A 22,161-nucleotide genomic window follows, 5' to 3' on the forward strand; every position below is an offset into this window, starting at 1 on the left:
AAACTATAGATCATTAATATAGTGATTACTGAATTTTGATCTTTTAATATTACTGTTTTAAATATATTAAGGTGCTTGAAGTGTTTTTACACCATTTGACGCACTGTTTAATGATTGAAATATTGCCACGGGTGCTTAATATGGATTGCAAATGGCAAAAACGTGCATTTTGTTCACATATCTTTGTTCACATAGCCTACCTATTAAGGGATATGTTTAACACCGTAATAGACTTTTAGAAATATATTAAAAAGTCTCAGCAAGTGTTAAATAGACTAGCAACATGCTACAAACATGAAAAAAGCATGCTAGCAACACTTAGCTAATTTGCTAAAGCATGCTATTAATGCAATAAACAGGAAGTTGCTATAACTCAGGTATACAGTGTCTAATTTGCCCCAAGCATAACATGACTGATTAGAGTCCTGGCCTGAACACATTGACATGCCAAGATTCAGTCAGAATCATAGCGCCACCTACTGTCAACAGGACATGACATGTTTAACACTGTGATGCACTATTAGCAATAGGCTACAGTAAAACATTCCACTGTGTGCTAAACATGCTAGCAACACTTACTAAGTCCTAAAGCATGCTATAAATGCCATCAGACAGGAAGTTGTTGTAACTCATGCATACAATGTCCAATCTGTTTTGTTTTTTTGTTAACTACACTTGTTTGATTAATGCCTATGGCATAGTGTTGATTTATGTTTAACAAAATATAAAAATGTTGTGTAATTCAGATAAAATTAGTGAGACATATCCTATGCCACAGTGTCAAATTGCTATTATATTCATCAAAAGAAATGCTCCAATCTGCATTTGTTTTTTTCCATCATTTTTTTGTAAAGTCAGACTGTGCTTTCCCATCTAAAACTGAACATTCTGTGTTATTAAATAGCAAAGTGTGGAAAAAAGATTAAATGAAGACAATTGGATATTTTTCATACATCTGTATTAAATCATCAGAAAAAAAAAGTGCATCACCACAACACTTCATGCCTGTTACTCCCTGGATTAATTTACAGAATTAGACGTAACCTCCTAAGTTTAATTAGAATTTGATCATGGGAATGATTGTGTTGATGCAACAAAGTACTGCTCTGCACAGTGGATTGTGGTCTTCTAAAGCTACATGGGAAGCATTTAAGAAAGATAAGAAGCACTGGAGCCATCTGGTTAAGTTTCAGAAACATGTCATTATATTATCAGGATTACACTCTCCTATTGCCCTGCAGAAAATGAAGAGGCTTTTTAACTGTTTACTTTTTACTGTCACCTACTGTCTGTTATGCTACACCTTCATCAGTAGGTAACAGAATAGTTTTAGAGAATAGTGTCGTGTCTTAGGGCTGATGATGAATTTCTTCAGTCAAATAAATAAGGCTAAGGAGACGGGGTTCCAGGTGTCAGAATATAGACTTTATTGCTCAAAACAACAAAGCCGAGATGACGGCCGTCGCATCTGAATATTCTGTCTGTCCATGCACTCATTTTATACCTCTATCTCCATACCTTATTTGGTAGTTCCGGTTTTTAATTGGCATTGCCCGCCAAGTTTCCCACCCCTTCTCACTTAATGATGGAATTCGGCCAAATCAACAATTAAACAATCTCTCCCTATTGGTTGGATATGGTCACGTGAGCCCTCCCTCCAAGTCTGTTTACCACTGTCAGCATTTGGAAATCACCCAAAGTTCTCAGGGTTATTTTAGTTCACAGGTGCATTATAGAGGTCAGTTTAGTTCACAGATACAACTTAGTGGAATATTACCAGGATCTCCCAGTGGGAGGTCTTTTATGTCCAATCCTGTTCAACACTACTAGTACTGCCCTATGGGAGGGCTTTTATACACCTGACCCTTTTCACGACAACCAGTATTTGGGAATAACTCAGCATATTGATCAGTATATTGCTTTCTGTCATAGTTATGCATAATATTATAAGTAATATAAAACCATATTAAGTAAATAACATAGAATAACACATTTGTATTGAGTAATACCAAAGAATAACACAATAATAGGTGCTCAGTAAAGGTGGCAAAGAGTGAAACCTCAACGTCCAGTCCTCAAACAAGGTAATCGACTAGAGCCATTGTCACAATGCTCATTTACTTAAACTGCAGTATTACACATGCTAACAGTGTGTATTTTAAGATAAACATTATGCATTGGTTCAATTACTGATGTGTTAATGATTTGATGATTGCATGTCTGCTACAGTAGATCTCCAGGCCACAGAAGAGGGTTCTGATATTCATTATACACTGTGTCATATGTGAACATTATAAAAATCTATATCATAACCTATACACACTATGCGGGTTAGGGTCCCTGCCTGAGATGGTAGCTCCACATGAGGATGGACATGGGTGGGATGCCACCTCCCTGATCTTTGACTCATTCCCTTTGGTGGGGGTGATGGCCGTCAACATAATGGCTGAGAAGTGACACAAACTTCAGACTTGTCACAACTTGTTAGCCTGCTGGTCTAAGGTTATTAAACGTTCTGAAGGCTTACCCAGATTCACTTTAATGATGTCTCTGTACATCTATTTGATACCACTTGTTAGACAAAGCTACCAAAATAAAAAATCTCCATTTCACACACTATATGACAGTAGTAACGTTACCCTAATTCACTCAGATGAAAATCTAAATGTCATTTCTTTGTTATTATAATTTTAAACCTTTTATTTATTTTTCTTACTCTTTTATATTCCAGAAAGCACCGTAGTTGTTGTTGTTTTCTGCCATTTTAATTTAGTGCAGTTGCTTTTCTATTTAAAGTGTGTTTACTAAGAATACACATTTTCAGTCTGACTAGAAGCGAAATTTAAATTATTGTATATCCACTAAAACAAACAAAACAATCCAAAACAATGAATACATTTCATTGTTTTTCAGTCTCGTCTTTAACCTGCCCTAATAAAATTACAGAATGACCCAATTGTATGGTTTAAAGCACCTCGCCGGGCAGCAAGCGATCATTTCTAACCGCCCCCCTTTTTAAAATCAAATACTGCTTTGTTTTTTCCTCCAACAGACAGAGACTCCCAGAATCCCTTGCGCGCGGAATGGCGGGTCGTGGTATGAAGTGGTGAATTATCTTGAGCGTTCAGTCGTTTACCCGTTAACGTTACCGTCATGTCGTCGTTTGTGACAGAAGTGCTCGCCAGCTCAGGAAAGCTGGAGAAAGATGACCTCGCCTGCAAAATCTCCAAACTGTCACGGAAAGTGGAAGAAACGAAGGTAAACAGTGTAACGTTAGTTGAGTTAGCTAGTTAGCAGCTGTCAAACCCCAATAAAACTGAGTTAACTTAACTGTAAACAATAATTCATGTTACATTTAATAATTAAAAAATGCGATTATTTAGTTTTTTGGCACACTAACTCTTTTGGTAATAATGTTAGCATAACGTTACATTGACCGACCGTTAACTAAAGTGCGGCTCACACTCCTCTCATGACATATGAAGTCATTTAAGAATAGCAAACGTGTAATAAGCTTCACTGGACAATAAAAACTTTGATTCATGTTTAATTCGAGAATAGAGCGGTATTGATGTGACACTTTCTGGCTCACGTGTTATGCTGCTGATATCATTGTCAGTCTGAGCTCTTTGAGAAAGATTAAGTTATATGTTATTAGACTTGTTTCAGGCAACATTACTGTGTTCTTTACAGTCTTGAGACCGTGTTAACAACGATAATAATAATATCTGTCTTGGTTCTTTTTTTTACCCATCAAACTTGCCTTTTTGTGTTTTATTCTTGATTATGTTTAGAGATTTGTGAGATTTTGTGTCTAACGAGATCATTATATCACTTTCAGAGCTTTTTGTAATTAAATCTATCAAATGAAATGTGTCTTAGTCTTAATATTTCAATTGGATGATGAGTTTATCCTTGTATTCCTGAAAAAAATATTTTTCCATTTATATCAAAACCCTTTTTGTGTTTAAGCTTGTATTTATTACCGTTTTATGTTTCTGTGTCAGTTTTAACCTCCTTTATTTTTCTCCATGCAGGAAGAGGTTACAGACATGATAAATAAAAAATATATTGAGTTTATGCCCAGTATGGAGGGAGCAGAAGAGCTTTTGGACCAGGTTGAATCAGTTTCCAAAGACATTGATTTATTAAAAAGCTGCATTGAGAATGAGGTACCTTTATTTTACTATTAATAAACAAGTATGCGTTAGTTCCACACACACAAAAAAACAGTTTATGAAAACTAAGTGTATGCATTTCCAGGTTCAGCAGAATCTCCATGATGCCGTAACAGAGTATGCTAAGCTTAAACAGCAGCTAGAGAAAAATACTGCAGTTATAGACCTGCTCCAGCATCTCCAAGAGGTAATGCTACTGGGATTTTTGTATAGGCTTAGAAGATTTTCTGACCATAAAGCTAGACTTATGATTTAAAGCATGTGCATTCTTGTAATTCAGTTGATTGTGTAATAACAGTTTACAGTAATTTGCCTGTTTATTTAAGTAAGGGCACATGGTTTGTGTAATAGAAACATTATCTGATTATTCTGATATGCTCTTATAGTTTGACACGGCAATAGAGGAGTATCACAGGGCCTTGCAGGAAAAAAACTTTGTGGTTGCAGCCAAACAACATGGAAAGGTCAGTCGCATTCAACATTAAATTCATTCATCATATTACTACCCTCTGAATTTAACAGGTTTATTAATTAATTGTATATTTAATGTTTTATATAAAACAATGAGGGCTTTTCCTCATCCTCAAATTTTATACATTTATTGGCATTATCATGTAATTAATTTGAATAGCATTTTGGTCGATTAACAGCCCTATGAATTACTATACAGTGTCTTAATCACATATTCCTACTTGCATTATACAGGCACGAGCTAGTGTCGATGCCCTGAAAGCCTGGAAAGACACAGAGTTGCCTTTAGTTCATGCCCTCAGCTCAGAGGTCACAATACAGAGAGAGAATCTCATCTACCACCTTGGGGAAGAGTGGCAGAAACTGGCAGTCTGGAAACTTCCTTCCACTAAAAGTAACTAACTATATTTTACTTAAAACTGGTATGAAATGAAAATTCACCCTCTCTGTAATGCATTTTGTTGATCTCATTGTGACCAATTTAGGTTACAATTTGTTTTTTCTTTAGTAATCAGTTTCACTCCGGTATGTCACAATACAGAAGAAAAGCTCTGTTGCTGGTGTCTAACTGGAAAAAATGTTATCTTTAAGAACATTCTGTCTCTGTTCGGTGACCTAAATAGTTTTGATTTTTCTGTTTGTTTGTTTTTTTTTCTCAGCCGAGCTCACTAGTGTGAAGTCTTTCCTGAAGACAGCGCTTCATTTGAACAGAGGAGGTTCTAAGGGAGATGAATCTGTCCCACATGCCCTTCTCCCCAGCATTCTCCAAGCCCTCTTCATTCAAGGAGAGCTACATAAAAAAATTAAACTCTTTGGTACGAATAGGTTTTGGCGTTACAGCCCATTTGTACCTCTAGATCGATTTGTTCACATTTTAGTCTGTAAGTTGACTGCCTGACTCTTTGTCAATCCTTTAGGGCAAGTGTTGTTTAAGTACATGCTGAAGCCTCTGATCATATACCCCTCGTTGGTGGTGGAAGTGAGCAGTCACCCAGAACAGGGCGCTGTCTTGAGCCTGCAGTGTACAGAAACCAAAGCAGAGCATCCAGATCCCAGCCAGGCTTATACCAAAGTGCTCACCGTGCTTAAAACACTACATGAACACCTTTTTGGTACGTTTTTTTTTTTTTTGTGTGTGTGACCAAAAAGTTTATTTTGTTCACCATAGACATTGTAGTCATGATTAATAATTACAATTTGTACACTATGCTAGCGGTTATTAGTGGTTAATTATTACTATTATATAACTTTATAATGTTACATATTTATAATAATTTTTAATTAATACAATTATATAACTTTCAAAATGAAAATTCTGTCATCTCAACAAGCTCATGTCTTTGCAAACTAATTTTAACTAAGGCATTATTAAAGGGTTAACTCACCCCAAAATGAAAATTCTGTAATTATTTACGCACCCTCATGTCGTTCCAAACCTGCAAGACCTTCAATCATCTTTGGAACACAAATGAAGATATTTTTGATGCATCCCGTGAGCTCTCTGATCCTCCATAGACCACAAGGATATTACCAAGATCAAGGCAGAAACGTATCCAGGACATTGGTGAAAAAGTCTGTGACATCAGGGGTTCAACCGTATTTTTTCTAAGCTTATTATGTTAATTACATTCTGGGGTACTCTCCAAAATGATGGGAAGATGATAACTCTGTGAGAAGAATTGCTGAATGTATTGTGGTGTTATGGTTTTCTTTGTGCACAAAAAGTATTCTATGTCCTTGTTAAGTTTCTGTGCTTTGATCGTGGTAATATCCTTGCTGTTTCTGGAGGGAGGGTCAGCGAGTTCTCAGATTTCATCAAAAATATCTTAATTTGTGTTCCGAAGATAAACCAAGGTCTTACAGGTTTGGAACGACATGAGGGTGTGTGTAACTAATGACAGAATTTTCATTTTTGGGTGAACCAACCCTTTAAAATATTCCACATGATTCAATCAGTTTTATCCAAGCTTTGTGAAGAGATATGGTTGCTTAATATATAAGAACAGATTTCATGTAGGATTTTATTCACATTTAAACATTATAGAGACAAGTAACTTATGTTAAACAGCCCACAGCACTAGAACCAATCAGGTGTGTTCTAGCATGCACAATTGTCTGTGTTTATTTAATTCGGTGTATGTGAACTAACTCTTTATAAGTGTTATGGTGCTATTTGCATGTCATTATTGGTCAGGCATAAAATGCAAAACTGTTTCATAGAAAATATAGTAGGGAGTCCCTAGTACGTCACTTTATCTAACAAGTGGTCTTAAAAAAGGATCTAAGTAGGCTGAGTATGGTGTGTGTGTTTTTTTTTTTCTTCAGATGTGTCTATAGATGGAAAGAAAGTGTCTGAGATTTTAGGAGACCTGATATGGGAGGAGATGTCTGAATGCATAATTCGTGAATGCCTGGTTCATTCCATACCAGCTAACAGTAGTCAGCTAGCTGAGTATAGTGAGGTAAGACTGCAAGGATCTATCAGCATATGACAACTGTGCAGCAGACTTTGTAATACAATATTAAATTGTATTGTCAGGTCATTAAACAGACAGAAGATTTTGAGAGCAGTCTGAAAGAAATGGGCTACCTCGCAGGGGACTCAACGGACCTCTTAAAATACGCCAGGAACATCAACTCGCACTTCGCAAGTAAAAAATGCCAAGATGTCATTGTGGCTGCACGGAAACTGATGACATCTGAGATGCACAACACAGTGAAAGTAAGACCTCTTTAAATTCTCTTATTTAAATTAAGCTATTAAAGATTGTATTTAAAGGCTTCTATATGTTCTTCTCATCCAGATCACTCCGGAGTATAAGCTCTCTATCCCTAAACTACCAAGTCCCAGTGGAGGAGAGAAGGAGAGGAAGGAGTCTAATAAGAAAACTGCCCATTATGATCAGCAGAGCCTGGAAAACGAGAAGCAGCTGAGTCCCAACACTCTCTGCCTGCCTGTGTGTCGCATTAGTGAGTCAGTGCAGCAGCTCATGGAGCTTGCCATTCAGACTCTGTCTGAGGTGGTGGGAAGCTCCCCCCAGTGGTACGTAGCAGGCATTACAGACACTATAATTAAAGGGATAGTTCACCCAAATAGCAAAATTATGCCATTAATAACTTACCCTCATGTTGTTCCAAACCCATAAGACCTCCATTTATCTTTGGAACACAGTTTAAGATATTTTAGATTTAGTCTGAGAGCTCTCAGTCCCTCCATTGAAGCTGTGTGAACGGTATACTGTCCATGTCCAGAAAGATAATAAAAACATCATCAAAGTAGTCCATGTGACATCAGAGGGTCAGTTAGAATTTTAAAACACATTTCGGTCCAAAAATAGCAAAAACTACGACTTTATTCAGCATTGTCTTCTCTTCCGTGTCTGTTGTGAGAGAGAGTTACACAACGGCTCGGTGTTCATCTTCAGTTTTCTCTTCACAGCAGTTCAGTCAGTGTACTGTTGGAGTAAATGAATTACACCGGGATATTGGTTTGTTTTAACTCCGAGGAAGTGTCAGCCACATTAAAAAAGTTAACAGCTTAAGTAATTTGTAGATTAATGCGCATTAGAGAAGCGAACCGTTTAAAACGATTCAGTTCGATTTGGTGAACTGGTTCAAAAAGATCCAGTTACATCGAATGATTCGTTCGCGAACCGGATATCACAAACTGCTTTTTGAACTCTCTATCGCAAAAGACATGGAAGAGAAGACAATGCTGAATAAAGTCGTAGTTTTTGCTATTTTTGGACCAAAATGTATTTACGATGCTTCAAAAAATTCTAACTGACCCTCTGATGTCACATGGACTACTTTGATGATGCTTTTCTTAACTTTCTGGACATGGACAGTAGACCGAACACATAGTTTCAATGGAGGGACTGAGAGCTCTCAGACTAAATCTAAAATATCTTAAACTGTGTTCCGAAGATAAACAGGTCTCACGGGTTTGGAACGACATGAGGGTGAGTTAATAGACATAATTTTGCTATTTGGGTGAACTATCCCTTTAAAGGGTTACTCCGCCCCAAAATGAAAATGTTGTTTTTAATCACTTACTTGTATGTCGTTCCAAACCCGTAAAAGCTTTACGATATATTTTACACAGATTTACACATTACATTAAGGCAATGCCTTAAAATCTTGAAGTCTTAGTCAATTTAAACATTTACTATTAAAATCAACAGTTGTGCTTGTTAACAGTTAATGCACATGAACTAACACTGAACAACTCTATTCTCATTAACTAACATTAGGAAAGATGAATAAATACTGTAATGTATTGTTCATGTTAGTTAATAGGCTTCATTAACTAACACTAACGGAATCTTATTGTGAAGTGTTACCTTAATATTAAACATCAATATTATTTTATATTATTAAATATCAGTATTATTTATTCGGTTCCATGCAACAGAATCAGATAGAGCTTTTTTTTTTTTTTTTTTTTTTTACTAATTATTAAAATTATGTATAATCCTATAAAGATATTATTATTAGTGAGCAGAGCGTCACGAGAGTAGCATCATTTTACCAGCATTGCCATGTTACAGCAATGTAGAGCTATTGCAGACAGAAACAAATATACTACAAAGAAATATCCTGTCGGTGGGTTATTTGAGCAGATTTAGCTTTTCCAGTGAGTACTGTATGAGTGGTGCACATTCATAGAGTGGAATATTGAGTGGAGCAGTGATGAGGAGAGTGAATCCTGTGCGCTGAATAATATAATAATAATAATAATATTTGGTGGCCGAGAATTCGGTGCATCCCTAGCAGATACTGTATGGATTTATGTCCATGTGGAAGCTCTAATTGCTGAACTTCATGAATATGTGGTCTTTTTCTTTTTGCAGTGCAGTCCAGCTTTTCTACACAGTCAGAAACATTTTTCACCTATTCTATGATGTTGTGCCTACATATCACAAGTAAGCTGATGTATTTTTTTTAAATGGCCATATTCTCAGTATATTGTTTGTTTGTTTTTAATGTGGTTCTTTTTTTCATAACTTAGGGACAACTTCCTGAAGTTGCCTCACTTGGCTGCAATCCAACACAATAACTGTATGTTCATAGCTCACCACCTCTTAACCTTGGGTTTCCAGTTTAAACCTCACCTTCCTTTGAAAGATGGAGTTGCTTATTTTGTAGACTTGGTCCCAGGCTTCAGAAGACTAGGTGAGGGCACACTGACATTTTATGATACTGTTCAAATTGGTCCGTAAGAAATTAATACTTTTATTCAGCATTACAATTAACAACAATCACAACAATTCAGTATAGTTCATTTCAAAATTAAATGAAACCAAATAATGAATAATTGAATAATGAATAATTTCTGAAGGATTGTCACAGGAATAAATTGCATTTGTCATTTTAAATTATAACAATATTTCACAATATTACTTGATAAAATAAATGCAGCCTTGGTGAGCATAAGAGAAATCTTACCAACCTCAACCTTTTGAACAGTAGTGTACATAGCAGTGTTCAAGATGAGATGCTTATTTTTTTTCTTTATTTTAAGGTGCTCGGTGCTTTGTGGCACAAATGAACGTTCAAAAAGCTGAGATGTTGGAGAGACTGTCCACTGCAAGGAACTTCTCCAACTTGGATGATGAAGACAATTACTCTGTAGCCAGCAAGGCTATCAGACAAGTATGATGAAACACCACAAATTCACTGTCCTTGAATGAACAGTAGAGGGTTTTGTGCCTAGAGTGCTTGTCACTGAGGTTTTATTGTTATCGTTTATTTTAGGTAATTCATCAGCTGAGGAGGTTGGGAAAAGTTTGGCAAGATGTCTTGCCTGTGAACATATACTGCAAAGCCATTGGGACTCTCCTCAATACCGCAATTTCAGAGCTGATTAACAAAATTATGATGTTGGAGGTAAGGCAATACATAATGCTGTTGTTTTTGGGGACAACAATTAACTGTTTGGGGTATAAACTAAGTGCTCTCATTCCAGGACATCTCTAACGTGGATGGTGAGCGACTGCGAACACTATGTCAAACCATCATCGAGGAAGGGCCGCTGGTCTTCAATCCATTGCCGGATGAAAACAAGAACAAAAAATATCAAGAAGAGGTTCCAGTCTATGTTAAGAAATGGATGACCTTAAAAGAGATCTCCATGGTGCTAAATGCAAATCTACAGGAGATTGTGGACCGGTGATACACATCTTCTTTTATATATGGTTTATTTTATAGGATCTTGTCTGTAATTGCTTTATTAGCTTTTCATTATTTTATTTAGGATTATGTAGAGTTCATATATTTAATTGGAGCTCACGTTAAACATATTTTTCTTCTTATTTAGGTGGGCAGAGGGGAAAGGCCCTTTGGCAGTGGAGTTCTCCTGTAATGAGATGAAGAGCCTTATTCGAGCTCTGTTCAAGAACACAGAGAGACGAGCAGCAGCCCTCGCTAAAATCGTAAAATAAACAACCAAAATACCAATGCAAAATAACGCTACTTGATGCTTTTCCTTACATGTATTGTATTCTATATTTTTCTATTTTGCTGAAAGTTGCATTACAATAAATGCTTTTCTAAGCACGTGCCTGCTCTCTTATCAGTATATGAATTAATAGTTGGTTGGAAAAATACCTCAATAAAATGCAACAATTGCATTGTCTTGTTTTATGCTGATAAGTTTTTCAAATTACTGTGTGTTTATGGAAGATATAAAGTGGGGGGATTTAACGACACGAGGGAGTTTGCGTTTTATTTATGGGTATATTAAACATTTAAAGGATAAAAAATGGAAAAGAATCATACCTTAAAATAATTCACTTGAGTCGCAATGCATTAGCAATGTAAATGCGAAGTGATCCATATTTGAAAAGTAGGCGTGGATAGTTAAACTTTTACTTTGCGGCACTTTTACGTCAGTGCTTGCTTGAGAAGTACGACACCGGTTTTGACAGCTTGAAGGTTGCCATGTATTTACAATTACACTCGCCCGCTCTCAGATTGATGCATCTGTTCAATAAAATACTCGCCCATATAATTGTGTAACCTAACGATTCTCTAAGCTTATGCGAAGAATGTAAGTGTTAATCACTTTCATATCTATCATAGTTATAATTTGCGACTAAACATGATTTTGTTCATGAGAAAATTTAAAAGGAAACGTATCTGGCAACCCTGGCGCGTTAACAGGAGGACGAAGCGAAGGAGACTGTCGTAAAGTGGAATGTTTTTGAGTGAGGAGGTCATTGGAAAGTGAGGTTGTTTGGTACGTTGTCGGGGGAATAGCAGATACTCTGATACCAGAGTGGCTTTACTCAAATCCAGCGTCGTTTTACAGGGGTCATCACGTTCAAAATGTTGCGTTTAGCGCTGCGAGTGCGTCCATCTCCCAGATTCACCCGGCCCAGTGTCCGGACGGGCCCTGCTGCTGCTGCTAGTCCACGATCCGGACCGCTGTCATGCCATCATCTCAAGCGATACCACTCCAGCGGCCCGGCCCGGCCCCGGATCTTGAGTGACGGTCGGCGTGTGTTCAACAGCATCCTCATTAACAGATCATGGGTCTGGAGAAGCCAGACGGCTAGTTTCAGTCAAAGCATGCGAGTGTACAGTCTGCCGCCACATCAGAAAGTAAGCTAAGGGCTAACTCATGTTATTATGTGCTTCCAACCCCGTTTGACTTGATTTTTTTCTCTCTTTTTGAATATACTAAGGCACAGATTTGGAAAACATGAGGGAGAATAAAATTATTTCAAAATGTTTTATGTGAACTGAATCCTGGAATAGCGCATCAGTGCGTTTCTTCTGTTGGTGTCACCTTCAAGATGTTATTTCTATATATATGTGTATATAGGTATGTCATAAATTCTGTGAGCTGTCAGAGGTCCGTGTTTGCATGCTATCTCACGAGACGCCAGAACAGTTTCATATGATTTAATAATATTCTAAATATTTAGTCTTAGTAGATGTCTTCATATATTTCCATGCTTAGAAAATAATTAAATTATAAAATAAATGCTCATCTCCATAATGATTATACATTAATACTCTGCTCTAAACCATTTCATCAGTTTGAAATAGCTGTTTGTGAGTCCAGTCTCCATAAAATAAATAAAAATCCTCATTCGTAAAAACAAAACAAAAAACTGGCACAAGTCATGGAAATCCATCATTTGGAAGTTGTGGGATTCCTGAATATCATGATCTTACATCACAGTAATCAACAACAGAACTGTTGAACTACAATTTCAATGCAGATCATTTACATAACAAAAAGTATGGAATAGTTATGATTTGTAATTATCCAAAAAGAAGTTTCTTATGCTCACAAAAGCTGCATTTATTCAGTAAAAAAAAAAATGCATTAAAATGTAATATTGTACAAAAATGTAACCATTTAAAATGTTTTCTATTTTAATTTATTTTAAAATGTTATTTATTTCTGTGACCGTAAAGCTGAATTTTCAACAATGATTACTTCAGTATTCAGTGTTACATGATCAACCTGATCAGAAGTCATTGTTATTAAATTAAATTAAATTAAATTAAATTTATGCATTTAGCAGACGCTTTTATCCAAAGCGACAGTGCATTCAGGCTATACATTTTTACCTATCAAGTGTTCCCGGGGAATTGAAACCCCAACCTTGCACTTGATAAAGCGCAATGCTCTACCAACTGAGCTACAGGAACACAATTACTCTCAACTTCTGACTGTTAATTTATTACATTCTATGAGTAGAATTTATATTCATTCATGCAAAATGCTTTCAGTTAATTTAACCTAATTCATTTTATTACAGGTGGAACTACCCGCGTTGTCCCCAACTATGCAGATGGGCACTATTGCACGCTGGGAGAAGAAAGAAGGAGACAAAATCAATGAGGGAGATTTGATTGCTGAGGTGAAGCACATTCAGTTTTACCAACAAGATAAAATTACACTTAATAGTTTAATAGTGATGACAAGAATAAGTAATAATTGATGAATTTTGTAATATTAATGTACATCTGACTGAGAATGAATGAGACAACGACATGGAGCATGGCACCTTTTAGCATCTGTCAACCAATCAGAATCAAACGCTCAACAGCCCCATGGCATAATTCTGAATTTTAGCTATTCTGTTTTGATTTGGTCAGGTTGAAACAGACAAGGCTACTGTTGGATTTGAAATGCTGGAGGAGTGCTACCTTGCCAAGATCTTGGTCCCTCAGGGTACAAGAGATGTGCCCATTGGGGGTGTCATTTGTATTACAGTTGACAAGTAAGCATCATTTTTACCTGCACTACCAATATCTACTGTTTGCTGTATACATATTGCATAATGTCCTTAATAATGTAAAATGATAGTTAAAAGTATTCATACTTGAGAGGAAACTTTCCTATCATTTTTGTGGTACCACAGAGAAATGGTGCAGTCATAATAAAGGGCTTAATTGATTCTGTGTCTTGATCTTAGCTTTTTATGAAAGCATGAAGTTGTATGTTTAATATCTGTGTGTGTGTTAAATAGAATGTATGTTTGAGATTTTCCCGCCTTATATACATCATCTAACCTTTGACCTTTAGTCCTGACCTCATCCCTGCATTTAAAGACCTTACATTGGATAAAATCGCTAGCTCCGCCTCTGCACCTGCAGCTGCCCCTCCCCCTCCAGCAGCGCCTGCTGCTGCTCCTGCTTCACCACAAGTTCCTGGAAGCTCCCACCCACCTCACATGAAGGTATGAGATGTGGACCAAATATGAAAATGACTTAAAATTAGAAAAAATATTTGGGATATTGGCCGGTTTAAGCAAATGCAAGTATGTTTTGATCCTGCTGTTACTGACTTTCTGTCTTGCTTTCATTAGGTTCTTCTCCCAGCTCTCTCCCCCACTATGACTGTGGGCACCGTGCAGCGCTGGGAGAAGAAGGTGGGTGAGAAACTTGGTGAGGGAGACCTGCTGGCTGAAATCGAGACCGATAAGGCAACAATCGGTAAATTGTCAATTATTTTGCTTATAGATAACAGTTTCTCATTATGGAAATGGTGATTTTTGAGATTTATGGCTAAATTGTAATCACATATTTAGGTTGGGCAGATTTGGTCATTGATGATCGGTCGCACTCAACATTATTTATACGCTATCGTTCAAAAGTTTGGGGTCTTTAAATATTTTTTTTTATATTTTGAAAGAAGTCTCACCAAGGCAGCAATAATTTTATCAGAAATACAATAAAAAAAACTGTAATACTCTGAAATATTATTACAGTTTAAAATGTAATTTATTAATTATTATTATTATTATTACATTTATTCATAAAATGTAAATTGTATCATTACTCCAGTCTTCAGTGTCACATGATCCTTCAGAAATCATTCTCATATGATGATTCGGGGCTTATATTTGGAAAGGTATTTTTCAGGATTCTTTCACAAGTAGATAATTCAAAAGTACAGCATTTAAAATGGGGTTTGTTTAGACGTGGCGCTTGGTAGAATGCGACTCGCAAACTCTTTTTTTAAACGTCAGCTGGCTCTAACCAGTTTTTTGACTTCACGCACTGAGTGACACTTATTTCTTGTTGTATTTCATAAAAAATAAATAAAGGTTGTTGTGGTATATAAAACTATTACAAATTAATTAGCTACACACACACACACAGTCTCTTTCTCCATCTCTCTGCCGGTCATCTTGAGTTTTTTTTCTTTTTTAAACGTCAGCTGGCTCTAACCAGTTTTTTGACTTCACGCACTGTGACACTTTCTTGCTCTATTTCATAAAAAAAATAAAGGTAGTTGTGGTATAAATAATATTACAAATTAACACACACACACATACCTGGTGTGGAAATAAAAAATAAAAAAAGAACCAAAAATAAAAAATCACACTGATTATAAAAAAATTTAAAGTTAAAAAAAGAAAGTTATGTTGAGATGAAAACTCTTCTTCATTACATTTAACTTCATAATTGCAACCGCATGTGTTGTATTCATTGCAAAACTTGTTCTGTATATAGTTCATTTGTTATTGTGATCAAAACCATTTATCTGAAGCTCAATGCTGACGCTGTCATGTAAATAGTTTTCTAATCAGCAATAAATGTAACAATCTCTGATCAACCCCTATCAATTTCATGCTTAAAATAACATACCAGTTAAAGCCCCTCCCTTTTTAAGTCAACCAGACCTACTTCCGGGGTTAAATTCCGCCCACTTTCTGGTTAGGCCCCTCCCAGTCCGAGTACAGATACAGATACAGATAATTCATATGGTTAACAGATACAGATAATGCTGTACTCGCTCATCCCTAATAAATACATTAACTATTTATACACAATCAAAAATATATGCATAAACCAGATTTAAGTGTTCACAACATAATTTCTTCCTTTGATTTTCAGGTTTTGAGGTACAGGAGGAGGGTTACCTGGCTAAGATATTGATTGCTGAGGGCACCAGAGACGTTCCCCTTGGCACTCCTCTCTGTATCATTGTGGAAAAGGAAACCGATATTGGCGCATTTGCAGACTATGTAGAGACAGGGGTGGCTACAAGCCCACCTCCCGCACCAACACCGGTAGAAAGCTCCATCTTTTCTACAAGACCTTTATTGTTTATGTAATTACTGCTAAGGTTAATCATGCACACTTAATAATATTATTATTTTTTAAAAATTAAGGAATTTTTTAACATCAGTAAACATTAGCAGAAATCATTTATTGTTCATTTTGAGGTGCAGCAGCACTTTGAATGACACAAGCCACGATCATGCTGAGCCTGTTTTGTGGGGTTGGCTGTACAACAAATATTTTGTCTGACGAGATATTAAGATATTTATTTAATTTAAAAATGATTATATAGCTATGTACTAATTGATTGGTTATAGTTAGCATGTGCACTTACTGCTAATCTACAGTTACAACAAACATAATGTGTTCTAATGTGTTTTATAACCCAGAATTTTGACATTTAACCTAACAAAAAAGAAATAATTTTAGTAGGTGGTTTACATATGTCTTTAAACTGTAATTCACTGCTCAGGTGGCCACCCCACCACCAGCTCCAGCAGCTCCCACCCAAGCACCTGCCACTACTCCAGCCGCCCCTGCTGCTCCTAGGAAGGGTAGGGTGTTTGCCAGTCCACTAGCCAAGAAACTGGCAGCCGAGAAGGGAATTGATATCGCCCAAGTCACAGGTAGGGGCAGATTGACTTTAATTCTGTCAGTTATGGGTGATTTATATGTGACACTGACAGAAATGGGAATGTGCTACTGCCGTGTCCATAGGAACTGGACCAGACGGCGCAGTCACCAAGAAAGATATCGACACTTTCGTTCCACCTAAGCCCGCTCCTGTAAGTCAAATTTTGATGCAACTAGATCCAACACACTTTGTTTGTACTAGGGCTGTCAGTTTAACAGTTTAACATGTTAATTAATTAGTTTAGAAAACATGTTAATTAATTAATTAATAGAAAAATAACACAATTAAAATATTTTAAAACCGTTAAGCACTGGCCCCGCTCCTAGACCTGTCTTCCTCTTAAATTTCATACAGTTGACTGTTGACAAATATGATGCAGGGCAACTCCATAAATCAGTTATGCTCTGAAATTCAAGATATTGGGGCAAAAAATGCCCCTGTATGAGTCTGTGTCTCGTATTTATATCACATGATAAGCGATATCATGTTTTTGCTCAATTTTGCCAACAAAAATATTACCTATTAAGCCACCGCAGAACTGATGTGTATCTTTGAGCATCACAGCAAAGTTTCTGCGTGAAGACTAGTTTTGAACGAGTTGAGTGAACCAATAATTCAAAGACCTTTTCATATAGAGAGTCGTAACTTTTTACTGAATGAATCAGCCGTTTGAATGACATGAATCACTCACTCATAAAGACATTTCCTGCCACCAGCTGGCAGTTTTAGTTTATTTTTTAGAGTACCATTTTATTTATTAAATAAAAATAAATAAATGGGATAGTTGACAAATCTTCTTGTCATTTGAAACCTGAATGACTTAGTTTCTTTTGTGCAATATGAAATAAGGTATTTTGAAGACTGTCGGTAACCATCTAGTTTTGTTTGACTCTCAAATCAAAAATCAGTCGCCCCACCATATAATTAGTCTGATTAAAATTTTTTATGAATAGCCATAATGATGCTCATCCAGTAACGAAATGGAGGTATAAGGCCTTTGAGAAAGTCTATGTATCATAATGCTGCACAAACGTCCGAATAATTCCCACCATTTCAAAGTTTTTAAATTCTCTCACCAGTTATTATCATCTATCCAAAACTTATACTATAAAAAAATGGTTAATTCAGATATAGTAAAAAAAAAAACGTATTTTTATATATTATTTATATTTATTTTTTTATATTATTTATATTTATTCAAAATATTTATAAAAGTGAAATAGTATATATATAATACTAAAATAACACTCCATCTCACCCCAGGAATGTTCTTTTATTAAATATGTGTTGCCAAATTTACTTAAATTCACATTTTTTAGTAGGGTTTTTTATATATATAAAATATGTTTTAATATAATTATTAGAATTTCCTCCAAATCGGTTTAGAAAATGCAAGTCTGTAGATTCCTGTAATACAGCAAACTCATTTGGAGCAAAAAATGCATACACTTTATATTGTATTTTTTATAGTAGTAAAAATGCAGTGTAAAATACATTATTTTTCATTCTTCTTTTATTTTCATATTTTATGCTCATTCTTTTACATGCTGCCAGACACCAGCTGCTGCACCCACACCCACACCCAGCCCTCCAGCCGCCCCTGCTTTTGCTGCTGTACCTACAGGAACCTTCACTGACATCCCCATCAGCAACATCCGCAGAGTGAGTCCACTGACCACAGAAACCGCTTTATGTTCTCTATGCATACGTGAAGACTTTTGTTACCCATAATGTTCTGTTTCCTGCCTGTCTCCTACTGTCATGCTGTCTAGGTGATTGCCCAGAGGTTGATGCAATCGAAGCAGACTATTCCTCACTATTATTTGTCTATCGATGTCAACATGGACCAAGTTGTTGAACTCAGGAAAGAACTCAATGCTGTGAGTGAAATCATTTCTCATGACCGTGGCGTGATAGTGAACTCCACATTATAGTATTCCTAATTTAGACTGTACCTTTTCCTCCTGATCAGGAGCTGAAAGCGGATAACCTCAAACTCTCGGTCAATGACTTCATCATCAAGGCCTCGGCTCTGGCCTGTTTAAAAGTGCCAGAGGCCAACTCCTCCTGGATGGACACAATCATCAGACAGTGAGTGGACTCCCACAATGCAAATTAACCATTAGAGGGCAATTATCAGTAAATGTAATTTTTTTTTTTCTCTCCGCACAGAAATCACGTGGTGGATGTTAGTGTGGCAGTCAGTACACCTGTGGGTCTAATAACTCCCATTGTATTTAATGCTCATATTAAGGGTCTTGCGACTATCAGCAAAGACGTAGCCTCATTAGCTGCTAAAGCCCGAGAGGGAAAACTACAACCGCACGAATTCCAGGTGAGTATTTTAGGTGGTCAGTTAAGATATAATTCTTTTTAAGAAATTATTATTTAATGATGTGTTGTTTTGTAACAACCTGTGTCTTTCTTAAAATTTGAACGTTTTAATAATATGATAAAAAAAATGTTTTTTACTGAAAAGTAAAAAAAAAAAAAAAAAAAATGTAATTATATCTTATGTATACTTATGTAATTACTTTGTGTGTGTGTTTTTTTTTTGTGTGTGTGTATATATATATATATATATATATATATATATATATATATATATATATATATATATATATATATATATATATATATATATATATAAGTATATATATATAAGTATATATATAAGTATATTTTTGTTTTTACAAATATTTACATGTATTTACATCTAATATTTATATTACCTATAAATATATTTAATATATAAACATAACATTTTATATATATATATATATATATATATATAGAGGTGTGTGTATTTATAAACATAATAATACACAGTACACACGTTGTGTAAACAAAAACTTATTTTAGATGCGATATTTGTGATTAATCATTTGACATCACTAGCGTGTGTGTGTGTGTGTGTGTACGTATGTTTTTGAAGGACGTAACTAATGCTCAACAAGGCTGCATCCGTTATATCAAAAATACAATAAATGCATCCATTTTTATACTTATATAGGCTTTCTGTTTCTATTTCTATTTGGTGTCAGTGTCACATGATCCTCCAGGATATAACATGCTGATTTAGATTTTCATATAAAATTTTAAAACAGTTTATTTTACTGCTTAATATATCTGTACAAACTATGATTTAAAAAAAAATCCATAGAATTCTTTGATGAATATGAAGTTTAAAAGAACAGCATTTATTTAAAATATAATTTTTGTAAAATAATAAATGTCTTTACTGTGACTTTTGATTAAAAAAAAAAAAATTCTGACAACAAACTAATATAATAAACTGTATATGTGTATATAGCTGAAATAATATAAAATGTATTGTGTATATAAAATGCATTATTTGTTTTGTTTTTTAAAGCAAACATTCTTGGTTTTCCTAGGGTGGTACCTTCACTATTTCCAATCTGGGCATGTATGGGATCAAGCATTTTTCTGCTATCATTAACCCTCCTCAAGCCTGCATTCTGGCTGTGGGTGGCTCAGAAAAGAGACTTCTGCCTGCAGACAACGAAAAAGGGTGAGCAAGGGAAATAGAGAGACATTCATTTGCCATCAGCCCTACTAATATACATGGTGCTTCTAAAACAGTTCCTCCAGTCAGTGCATGTGTTTTCTGTGTGTCTCGTAGGTTTGATGTGGCAAGCATGATGTCTGTGACTCTGAGCTGTGATCACCGGGTGGTAGATGGCGCTGTTGGCGCACAGTGGCTGGCCGAGTTCCGCAAGTTCCTGGAGAAACCATACACAATGCTCCTGTGAGCAGGAAGTTTAAAGGCTCCTGGCCCTCCCCCAAAAAACAGTGGACTTTAAGATTTGGATAGGTCTCTCTCATTGCTTGTATGCTTTCCCTGGGAATTATAACAGCTGGTTCTCTCCTCTCTCTTTTTATTTTTCTTATCACTCACATACTCCCTTTCATATACTGTATTTTCAACAGTGCTTCCTAAATCCTGAAGTAACCTCTCAACCCAAAGTCGTAAGTAATTGTTAAGGTTGTTTTCTGTAGTTTCAGAAGATAATGCAAGGGTTTTCTTCTTCCTTCAGGATATTGTTACAAGCACTGTAAGTCTGTGTTTGCCATTAGATCAAAGAATAATGTCTCATCATCTGTACCTAAAAGCTTTGACTTGTTTCCATGTATCATTACACATTCATTGGCACAATATGAGTATTCTTTCTGTACAAGAAAAACCGTGATGAGATCTGGAGATGTGTGTGCCAAATATTGTCTCAATACAATTGAAATTTATCGATGACCCATTATTCGGTGCATAGGTTTATTTTCTGTATTGCTTCATAGTAGTCATACACAAGTTACATAAGTGGCGTATTCATGATGGCTGTTCCACTGAGATTGTGTGAAGATGCTTCACATCTTCACATCTTCACATCTTGGTATGTGGGCAGAGTTTTATATAGGCAATTTAATTTATTACATCTCTCGCTCCAGACAAAGCACGTTAGTGCCTTTGCTCCTGTTTATAGCACCTTGGTATTTCTTTTAAAATGGTGGTTATATTTTCAAGTCATTCTTTAATGAATAACGCACAATTCATGGGGTGAACTGCTGTTATGAATAAACCTATGGAGAAACAAAAGAAAGGTTTTCAATATGAATGAATAAACATGTTTGTATCTTGTAGGGGAAAAAATGCAGTCGAAATGCAGTCAATGCGATTTGGACAAACTGAGATTATTTTTCTTTTTTTCTTGAGGGGAACGAATATGACTAATATATCAATATTTAAAATGACATAAAACATGAGAGGGAATAAACAAAATAGACATTCAAATAAGATATATTGCACATTGATATGATTCTATAAAGTTTACTTGTGTAATCTTACTGGTCTACCATGTCATGCAAAGTATCATTTACATTTCAGTACATTTCTATAAGGGGAGAATCACTTAATGTGAATATAATATAAAATAAAATAAAAGAAAGGGTGGCCGTCTTATGTTCAGACGTTCTTCTCCACTTTTATTTTCGATAGATACGTATACAGATAAGTAATAAAATATTAGAAATATTTTTTGTTGTAATATCAAAACCGTGTTTTCTTGTCTCAAATCATGAACATTTAAACGTTTCCTTCACATGTTAGGTTCTGATAACAATAGTAATCAAAATGGTTATAAATGCGTAGCATACACTGATCTATATATGACTGTTTTATGACTATATTATAGATCAGTGGTAGCATCTTACATCACAAACTTGACATACAATGCCATCTGGGGAGTTTAGAATTGAGTACGTTAGAAATCTTTGAAACCGTTCACGTTTATGTTTCACTAGCATTTTAAACTTCATGTTTTTACCATCCAC

General features: G+C 35.7%; 2 protein-coding genes across 2 annotated transcripts; both read left to right on the forward strand.

Moving 5' to 3' along the window:
* Window positions 1-3,053: 3,053 nt before the first annotated feature.
* On the forward strand, window positions 3,054-11,280 carry LOC113038594 (centromere/kinetochore protein zw10 homolog). The gene is made up of 16 exons (XM_026196147.1): window positions 3,054-3,258; window positions 4,038-4,172; window positions 4,264-4,365; window positions 4,565-4,642; window positions 4,884-5,043; window positions 5,309-5,464; window positions 5,567-5,761; window positions 6,975-7,111; window positions 7,189-7,371; window positions 7,454-7,692; window positions 9,503-9,574; window positions 9,661-9,824; window positions 10,174-10,304; window positions 10,407-10,538; window positions 10,618-10,820; window positions 10,969-11,280. The coding sequence occupies exons 1-16, from the start codon at window positions 3,154-3,156 to the stop codon at window positions 11,090-11,092; spliced, it is 2,316 nt and encodes a 771-aa protein (XP_026051932.1). The 5' UTR covers window positions 3,054-3,153; the 3' UTR covers window positions 11,093-11,280.
* Window positions 11,281-11,808: 528 nt separating this feature from the next.
* On the forward strand, window positions 11,809-21,787 carry LOC113038595 (dihydrolipoyllysine-residue acetyltransferase component of pyruvate dehydrogenase complex, mitochondrial). Its single transcript, XM_026196148.1, has 14 exons — window positions 11,809-12,254; window positions 13,427-13,528; window positions 13,767-13,891; window positions 14,197-14,350; window positions 14,480-14,606; window positions 16,014-16,189; window positions 16,654-16,807; window positions 16,899-16,966; window positions 18,370-18,477; window positions 18,588-18,695; window positions 18,788-18,906; window positions 18,988-19,150; window positions 20,211-20,347; window positions 20,459-21,787. Exons 1-14 carry the CDS (start codon window positions 11,979-11,981, stop codon window positions 20,586-20,588), a joined length of 1,947 nt encoding a protein of 648 aa, XP_026051933.1. The 5' UTR covers window positions 11,809-11,978; the 3' UTR covers window positions 20,589-21,787.
* The last annotated feature ends 374 nt before the right edge of the window (window positions 21,788-22,161 follow it).

The sequence above is a fragment of the Carassius auratus genome, chromosome 21, assembly GCF_003368295.1.
Source record: "Carassius auratus strain Wakin chromosome 21, ASM336829v1, whole genome shotgun sequence".
NCBI classification, from domain to species: Eukaryota; Metazoa; Chordata; class Actinopteri; order Cypriniformes; family Cyprinidae; genus Carassius; species Carassius auratus.

Bases quoted from the DNA above. Each gene is read 5' to 3' on its own strand.
- LOC113038594 (XM_026196147.1), top strand. From the start codon at position 3,154: ATGTCGTCGTTTGTGACAGAAGTGCTCGCCAGCTCAGGAAAGCTGGAG. The intron at 5,044-5,308 runs GTAACTAACTAT...TTTTTTTCTCAG, and splicing joins GAAACTTCCTTCCACTAAAA to CCGAGCTCACTAGTGTGAAG. The intron at 9,825-10,173 runs GTGAGGGCACAC...CTTTATTTTAAG, and splicing joins CCCAGGCTTCAGAAGACTAG to GTGCTCGGTGCTTTGTGGCA.
- LOC113038595 (XM_026196148.1), top strand. From the start codon at position 11,979: ATGTTGCGTTTAGCGCTGCGAGTGCGTCCATCTCCCAGATTCACCCGG. The intron at 19,151-20,210 runs GTGAGTATTTTA...TGGTTTTCCTAG, and splicing joins TACAACCGCACGAATTCCAG to GGTGGTACCTTCACTATTTC. The intron at 20,348-20,458 runs GTGAGCAAGGGA...TGTGTCTCGTAG, and splicing joins CCTGCAGACAACGAAAAAGG to GTTTGATGTGGCAAGCATGA.